General features: G+C 39.6%; 1 protein-coding gene across 1 annotated transcript; it reads left to right on the top strand.

Moving 5' to 3' along the window:
• Nucleotides 1–503: 503 nt before the first annotated feature.
• Nucleotides 504–974, top strand: LOC134003185 (transmembrane protein 100-like). The gene has a single exon (XM_062442311.1). The coding sequence runs from the start codon at nucleotides 504–506 to the stop codon at nucleotides 972–974; it is 471 nt and encodes a 156-aa protein (XP_062298295.1).
• Nucleotides 975–9,618: the final 8,644 nt, after the last annotated feature.

The raw sequence follows: 9,618 nt of genomic DNA, 5'->3' as shown, positions 1-9,618 counted from the left end.
GCTGCTGCTGCTCCTCCTGCTCCTGCCGCCGCGAGCAGCTCAGGAGACGAGGCTTCACTGGAAACATTCACCCATTCATGGACACTGGAAATACAGGGTGAGTGGATTCTCGTTGCACCTGCTCTGTGTGTGTAGGGCTAAAAATAAATCAGATATTTCTGTCTTGTGCCCTTTTTCTCTTTCTTTGAATGTTACAATCTGTAGCCCAGCTCAGATGTTGCTGGTTTTTTTTGTTGCCCTTCTCTTGCCCTGTTTATCTTCCCATCTCCTACTCTCTATTTTCAGCTCTTCTCTCTCTGTCTATCCGATTGCAGGCACATGTTGGAAAGTATTGAGAGCAACAACAGCAGCAAACTCAAAGGCACTGGCAGCACTCGTAGCAGCTTTAGAGAAACCTTCTGTAGCATTATAAACACTAGTAGCAATCATCGGACGCACGCTGAGGGGACCACCGCCAACGGGCAGCCTTTCCCACATCGTTACCCAAGGACAGCAGCTCAGAGATGGGCTGCTCCTCAGGTCGCCAGCCCCCTGCCCCGGTCCTTCACCCTGACCTGGACTGCGGCAACAGTAGCGAGACCAACACCTTACCCCAGGACTCTGACAACCAGAACCAGGGTTCGAACAGCTCAGCAGAACGAGAACGAGAAGGAAGTCTTGTAAGAGACCCCGCCAAACCTCCAGAGTCTCTCCCCACACTCGAGCGGCTGGCTCAGGCTACAGGAGGCACGGAAAAGTCCTGGTACCGCTGCGTGTTCCCTTTCGGGGTGATATCACTAGTGATCGGGATGGCGGGCACGGGGGTGACGTTCACCTTTGACACACTGCTCCAGACCAAAGTGGTGTCAGTGGCGCTGCTGTGTGCTGGTGTACTGATGCTGCTCGTGGCTGCGCTTTGCTGGAGGGCCCACAGACTGAGGAAGAGGAAAAAGAAGGAAGGTGGATTCTTCACAGCCGACCAGGGCACTTTGTGATAGAAGGTGGACTTCCAGACAGATCTCCGTTAGTCTGGACAGAACTCTTTGAGTTGAACACTGACTGAAAAGAACAGCTGAATGAGACGGATATGGTGTAGGGAGAATCATGCTTTTCCTCTGTGTGCTAGGGTTAGGGTTAGGGACAGTGTGATGAAATGTATAAAAGTTTTGAATAATATTACTAAAATTGTTTGTGGCAGTTTGGACTGAGACAGAAAGGAGGATAGATATGTTTTCAGAAATTCCAGTCCAGCATAGGCGTCGTCACCATCCTGAGCAGATAAAGTATGTGTCACACTAGAAACAGACACTCCCTCTCCCCTCCTGTTCTTTCCGTTCATGGATTTACCTGGAGATCAAGCGGGGCACCAATCCCAGAGCACATTATAGATCCTACTGCTCCAAGACTAGCCTTATTATGTCAGGGAAATGTATTAGAGACACGACACCTCAGGAATAGTTATTTGACACCTCCTGATCCCACTCATTCGGCCTGACCGAGCAAGGGCTCCCTAAAGAGGTGTGAGACATGAAACATCTGGATCAGCATATGTCACAAGGGACATTCAGCATAGAAGAACAGACTGTGTTTGTGCTTGCGCATGCTGGTTTAGGTGTGTAATTGGTTGACGAAAGGATGATATTCCTGGAGTTTTCCTACTAAGGGAAGTGTGATGTTAAAAAAAGTCACGACCATAAGTTTGCCGCTGTAAAACCCGGCTTGGCTTGTAGAAGTAAATGGGAAAGATGATTTTCCCTGTCTACAAAACCACTGTTAAGGACCCTTTTTGCATGTATGCCACTTTAATCTCAAACTGCTCCAGTGTGGCTGCTTATTAGGCAAAAGTGCTAGGCAGCAGTGAGCGTTTACATCTGAAAATCAAGCAGATAATCAAGTGAAATCACCTATAAAAGCTAGGATACTCAACTAAATGTTCACAGAGAGAAGAATTATACACACATGTAGTCTCTCTCTCTTATGTTTCTCATGTTTCTCCCTGCACTCCAGTTTTGTGTTATCAGAAACAGAGGTCAACACTTTTCCTTCCTGCCACGGTTATTGTGGTGGATAGCCGTGATCCCGCTGTGCTGGATCAATTGAAATCACCATTCCATGAAGTATTAACGTTTTGGAGGTAATGGGCTGCCTTTTCAGTCCTCACATAGGAAATTGCTTTCCCTGAGCACTCTTAGACTTGACAGAGATGATTTGTACACCATATGACAAGGAAATCCCATAAAAGACATGCCTCGGTGAACACGGACCAACATAAACAAAGCGCATACAGTAACCAGCCTTGTCCTTACTTAGCTACGGTACTCCTCTGATCCTCGCCTCCTGCTGAACCAAACAGAGGTGACATCTGTGGACACTTAGGATTGAGCAGTGAGGGGAAATGCATTATTCTTTTCTTTGTAGACACCACTCTCCCACTCTAAGAGGAAGGATTCACATCATTGTTTATATAGGCGACTGGATATGAGAAAGAGTATTACGTTTTTATCTTCCATGTGCACAGGCTTAGTCAGGTTTAAAATGTCGTTCCTCATGGATCAGGTTAGGTTTATAACATTGAGTGATAACTTTTGTGAAAGTCTGTCTTTTGTCCTGGATATTATCCTTTCTTACTCCTCTCCTTCCATACACTTGAACCAGATTACTCAAAAGTTAACCAATTAGCTATCAAGACAGTTCCTTGTAAAATGTGAGAAAACTCTGTCTTAGTAGTGGAGCCAAAATGTAGCAGTAAATTAGCCATAATAGCTATAATAGTGTATGGTCTTTAGCAGCAGATGATGTGGTTTTGAGGAAGACCCAGCAGTTTCTTGTCAGCTGTAGCAATGTTCTTGTATTGGCTTGATGATATTTGATGACTATCTCTTTGATAAAATGTTCACTGAGCATCACATGTATGGAGTACATCTGCAGTTATTACGTGGAGCAGCAGCTAGTAGAACAGTGTGTATGTTTGTGAGCACACCACAACTAAATGTAATCTACAGTATTTATCTTGGTTCCCCTGCTCCTTCCTCTGTGTCGATTATCCCATTTCACGGGGTGCTTTCATTATTTGCTCAAAAAAGCCCAAGATGTTCCAGACTAATCCGTCACAGTATTGATGTGTTCATTTGCGTGTGCACACATTTGTTCTACGATACTAAGTATTCTTCTAAATGACATATCATAAATAGGTACTGTGTCTAAGAGTGTAGCCACATTTCTGAATGTACCTCCAACAGTGAGTGTCTTAAGAGCATCCTTGTACAGACTGCAAAGACTATTTATGTATCTTCTATTTTGAGTAGACAGAGCAAATTTAGATATACAGTGCTGTAAAGTGTCTATTTGACGAGTTTTTATTTCTGTTTTTTAGCGGCTCTCTGGTGTGTTGCTGTGAATGTAAATTGTACATGTTTCTTTCCAAAGTGAGACATCTACCATTTGAAGTAATCAACAATGACACAGTGAACATTTCCATTAAAGTGAAGCACATTATGGGTTATAATTATAGTTGTTTTTATGGACAGAAACTAATTTTGTGTTTTTTTTGTGTTTTTTTTTTAACATTGACAAGTAAATTTCAGATAGTATTTTTTTAAGCAAGACTTGATAAATATCTGTGGTTTTGGAATGAAACTGTTCAGTCGCTTAAGTAGTTGTGGTCAATTTGCTTTCAGTTTATTGGCATGGCCCAGCTTTTTTTCTGAGTGCCTTCCACTTGCAACATCAATATTTCTCTGTAAGGTGCAGTAAATGTAAGCTGTGCAGGCCTACAAGTGCCAGTAACAGAGCAACCTGAGAGAGGCTGAAATGTTTCAGTTTATTTCAGTCAAGTTACTCTGTGTGAGTGTTGTGCATGAAAGTACCTGGTGTCCCACTTTGATACAGCTCCTTTAGTATACGCACCAGAAATACCAAATATATTTATCAAAAAAATGTATTTTTGTTTCACCTAAATGTCTGTAATATTGTACATTTCAGCTGTTTACTGTAAGCTGCTGAAGCACTGAATTAAATGCAAAGGTCGATTTTGGAAACAAGCTATATGGATTTTTATCTCTTTCTCTCTTTATCTCTAAGTGCTCAAGTGTCATTTAGTGTCATTAGTGAAGTCAGTCATACAGTGTTAAGAGTATGGTTAGCAGCAGTTCTGAGTGAAATGACCACTATTTCCACCATTTCCTCATCACTGACCTTTTTACCCATTCTGGAGTACACATTACATGCACTATACAGGATACAGCCTTTGTCATCATCTTCTAACACAGTATTGACTGCCATGTACTATGTTAGCAAGTGCACAAATACATTGATGATAATCTGAAGGGAATTTGTAGTATTTTAATGCAGAACAGCAGCGTGGACCAGCGTTGAGTCATTATGCATAGTTTATATTTTGTATAAACTAAATAATGAAAAAATTGTTACGGTAGTTCTGTAGATAAGTGATTTTCAACATTTTTGGTGGCAAAGACCCCCAAATTAATACACATATGGCTGAAAACCCGTATTTGATAAGATGCAGTCTCAGCAATCCCCATCTGATAAGATTTAGTTATTTCATAACTGTTAGAATATAATAATAACCCCCTGGAGCCCCCTAAAGGACCCTTAGGGATCCCAAGATTCCACATTGACAACTGCTGCTGTGGGTGACTGTTGCCACATGGAAATACCATTTAAATATCCTTCAGACTGGCCCATTTGAACTCCTGCTTTCAGTAAAATATTATTGTCATGGCTTCTTTCATTAATCTCATGCTGGCTATGTAGCATTTCAAATGGCATTGAGGCTACAGCCACACTGGTCTGAACTAGCATTCCTTTTAATTTAAATGCTAATTCTGGAAAAAAAAATATATTAAAAAGGCAGTGGCATCACACCAAAATGCTTACATGCTCACTTTTACAATGTTAAGGTCCTGATGTTAAGTTTGTTTATCATGGTCACAATCTTAGTTTTTGTGTAAGCATGCAAATATTCACATTTTAATAAGCACTAAACAAAAAGTGCAGCTGAGGCTGATGATGATTATTAAATTTCATGATAAGGAAGGCATGAATGTCTGTACCCAATTGCATGGCAATCCATCCAAAGTCAACACCACAAATGACAACCCCATGGTGATGCCAAGTCAATGACCATCAGTCATTAGGATCCATCGTCTTGGTACTATTAATGTTTGTACTGAATTCGGTACAAATCCATGAAGTTAATAGATGTTGAGATATTTCTTTGGATTAGTGAAATGTTTGACAGAAATTGGATTCAATGGGTTCAGTTCACTTTTATGCCTATATTCTCCGGAATGCCCTCCAAATACCCTTGAACAAGCTGATATTCTTGAAAATGTATCAGATCAGTAAGGACAGTTGTGAATGAACTATTCAGAGCCACTGAATCCAAAGATGATCCATGACTTTTGAGGATCCTGACGCAGCTACTGAGCTGACTTTTGATATAAAGAATATATTTCAGGCAAATGCTTATAATAAGCAATACTACATTTTTTTTAAATAGAGAATGATATTGTTCAGTACTACCACATACCATTTTCACTCTACTGTCACTCAGGTAGAAACAAATCATTGTGCTTTTATTCTCATTGTTCAGTTTGTCCCACGTAACTTCTCATTAGTATGCTCCACTTACTAGTCAAGCCTATCATTCAAAACTCTCAGCAGTGGACTACTCTATTGATTTTCACCATGGCATCCGTGCTTACCACCTTTGTGAAAGCAGATGTTTCTATGAATATTCACATGAGCACTCATTCTGAATGCGCCCACGCGTTCTCCTCTTCCTCCCCCTCATCTTCTCATCCGCCCGTCTATAAGGGATCCTGTCATTCCCTCTATCTCAATCCCCCCCCCCCCCCACACACACACACACACACACACAAACCCACCCCCCGGACGGAGCTAAAAATAACCCGGGCTGATGTTGGAAGCAAAGGAAACAGGCAGCTTGTGGGGTGGGCCGCTTGTTGAGGAGAGAATGTGTGAGAGCGAAAGTGGGTAAGAGGTTCAATTGTACCTCACAAATTGAATGCCTAGTAGATGTATCCAAAACAGTTTTAGACCAGGCAAAGGTAACATTTTAACATAGCCACACCTAACTGCATATTCAAAGAGATAACTCATTCTATTTGATTGTATTTTTGAAGTATTATCACCTGACTCTGCAGTTCCCCACAGCTCTGCAGAGCATCACTGTCTTGGCTTGGCTGCCCGCAATAGTACAGTTTTAATTCAGTCTCGCCGGTCTTGTACTTTAAGTACAATTGGCTGTATTCAGCTAAAAAGTTCTAAAAACCCACTGAAGATGACCTGCCCAGCACCAAACGAATGATAAACATAATGGACCATTTACATACTGTTGGAGAACAAACCTGGGCAGAGTTCATTTTGGACTTACTCAAACACTACCCTAAATTGTATTATTGCTACATGTCTGATGTACAATAAGGCAGCTTTGCTAACAAGTTCGTCATCTCAGTCTTAGTTCAACATTTTTGGAAAATACACTTAATTACCTTCTTTAAGAGAGTGGGATCAGACAATTGAACTGATACAGCTGATTTAAAAACCATTGCTTTCGTCTCCATTGAGTAAAATCCCATAGGTTATGACTTTAGGCATTTTCAGTGGTGTAACTGGTAAACTGGACATACTTTCCATTACAGAAGTACATCATGAGATTGTGATGTAAGTTCAGCGATGCCCCCACTGACCGGGGCAGCCTGCTTGTCTGTGACACTCGGTTCAGGATGCAGTGGTTGGTTATGGAATAGATGAAACCCTGCCAAAAGACCTTACTCAACACTGCACAAGAGCAAGGATGAGGTATGTGCAGTGCCTGGAGGATGAAAAGAAAAGAAGAGACCAAACTGCATAGGAGAAGAAAATAAATAACCCCCACCATGAAATGTAAAATGTAAAAATAACAAAAAATGGCCATGAAAAGCAGTGAGACAATACAGAAAGAGGCAGACCAAATTGCAGTCAGAGAGGAGAAGAAAATGGACTTCCAATTGCTGTCAAAAACAAATGGCAGCTCTAGGAAAAACTCTGACTACACTGAACTCAATGAGGAGCACTTTTATTTGACTGTGACATTTGTTTTATATTGACCCCTTTGTTGGATGAATATCAATGATGCAGCAGGTATATTTTGAGTTTATTAAAAATGAACATTTGTGGCCACAGATATTTGGATGTTATTAAGTTCTATTTAGTTTATGTTAGACTATGCACTGATGTTCCAGATCATCCTTATTATTACTATGTTGTGTAAAGCAGGTGCCAAAAAAGAGTGTGAGCCTTTTACGTCATTAATGGGATTTGTCAGTCAAATGTGGTAGAGCCCGATCGATATATCGGTCAGCCGATATTATCTGCTGATATTTACCTTTCATAGATTTATCGGTACTGGCTTTTATGTTGTCCGATATGTGCCGATTTAAAAAAAAAAAAAAAAAGTTATATAGGCCTTCTTTAATGTATATTTGATCTTTGATCTTTTTCTTAATTCAAGTTATATGTATATGAACATGTTTTTTGTTATGTGTTTTTTGTTATTTAGTTATAGTTATTTATAATTATTAAATTCCCAGTGAGGTTTACTGTTTCAATGCACTGATATCATTTTATACAGTTAAGTTTATTGTCAAATGGTAAAATATCATGCCTTCATTACAGTACATAGCTCTGTCACAAGTGTTTTTAAGGGATCATTACAAAAAATGTATGTTTATGTATATATTCTTTATATATAAAATGATCGGGTAATATAACGATATCTGAATATTTTTACTCCTTAATATCGGTATCGGCATTGGCCCCAAAAATCCATTATCAGTCGGGCCCTAAAATGTGGTGATACTTCCAATTGGAATACATTAATATACAAAATATGAAAGTTGTGTTGGGTGTCACTGCAAAATTGGAAAATTCATGTCCACGTACACGAACTGTCATGGCCATGGTTGCTTTTTGCATATTTTCACTTTGGACAACAGGAGGTTAGTTGTGTCCCCCCTCAGGCTTTATGTTAATTTTGGTTTAACACAACTAAAACATAACATTAGATTGATATTGGTCTTCTAATCTCACTCACAGCAATAAGGATATTTCTGAATATATATATTTTCCAACATGGCATATTATTTATGTATTAATAGCAGTTGTCATTCACCAATTAATACAGATGTGACATTCTAATGGGTAGTATGGAAAATAATATAATTGGTTAGTTAGTGACAGGAAGCTTATGTGTTTGTTCAGTGGTGTGTACTTAAATAAATCCCCTCCTTACACATGATTTCCTCCCATGTTTGAGCGTACCACTGGGGTGAAGCTTGAGTAAATGAGCTCTAATCACCTTTAAATATCACTGTCCATGTCTCCATGCTGATTGCTTCTTTCCCCTCATCCTCCCTCGCACCTTCCTCTCACCTCTCATCGTTTTCTCCACAGCAGTTACAGCCAGCATCATGGACAAATCATCTCATTATCATGTTCTGTTAATTAGCCTGCCGTGGATTCCTTCTGCTCAGTTGCTATCCATTTGTGGCGGGTCCAGTGTCAAAGGTTGCTAATTATCACGGAGTGAAGTCGCCTCACATGTTCTGATCTGTCGGCAGCATCCTCTCCTCCCCTCTGCCTTCTAGCCTTCTGTTTCTTTTTCAACTTTCTTTTTAGCTGCTCATTTACTTCATTGAAAAACAGGATATGAAAATAGCAGGTGTTGTCTCTAAAAAAAAGGCAAGGCACTGCCATTCATTTTCAAAGCTAGCACCTGGTAAGGAAATTATCATTACAAACACACAGCCAAAAGGCACTAATAGCCACAAGCGCATCACAAACTCTCAAGAACTAGGGCTGAGTTTTGCGCATACATGGAGGGTTGTGTAATTATGTGCCTGTGAATGCCTGCAGTACATGTCCTCTGTTCAGTCTTCATTTATTTGCTTGTGGGCTTGTGTGAGTGATGCATGTTAAATCAAAATCAAAAAGACTACATTATAGAGACATAAAACAAAGCTCACCGATTAATATCTTATATCTTGTTTAATCTGTAAAACTTTGAAAACTGCACAATGTAGAGAGTAAAAAGAGTGGACTTAGGGGAATATGTATGTTTCAATAAAACAAAGGCTATGACATACATAAATAATAGATGTGTAACTGTTAAAATGGTTAACTTGTGGGATAACTGACAGGAAATTTAAAAATAAAAAAAAATAAAAAAAGACAGTAACAAATATAAAACTGAGGTATGACCATAATGATTAATCAAATCTTTGATATTGCATTTTTACCCGTATGAGGTAAAACTGTAGTTGTAATAGGCAAAAGTCTCAACCTATACCTATTCAGTCAATTATGGTTCTTTCTTTCTTTCTTTGATATAAATCATTGTGATTTATCTGTGTATTCTTAACTCTGTTAAAATAATTAATGTATTAATTATTTCTTAGCCAGGAAACGTGACCTCCTGAAGTCTCCTCATAAGCTACCTAGCAACCTCATGGTGCTAACAGAATTTTAATAAGTCTTGTTCTTGTAACATTGCATGGTGTCATTTTCTATACTTCATCTTTTATACAGATTAAACAAATAATACGTTACCTTGTT

The sequence above is a fragment of the Scomber scombrus genome, chromosome 21, assembly GCF_963691925.1.
Source record: "Scomber scombrus chromosome 21, fScoSco1.1, whole genome shotgun sequence".
NCBI classification, from domain to species: Eukaryota; Metazoa; Chordata; class Actinopteri; order Scombriformes; family Scombridae; genus Scomber; species Scomber scombrus.
The sequence above is the reverse complement of the archived record's forward strand: the minus strand, read 5'-3'. Positions and strand labels throughout refer to the sequence as shown.

Bases quoted from the DNA above. Each gene is read 5' to 3' on its own strand.
- LOC134003185 (XM_062442311.1), top strand. From the start codon at position 504: ATGGGCTGCTCCTCAGGTCGCCAGCCCCCTGCCCCGGTCCTTCACCCT.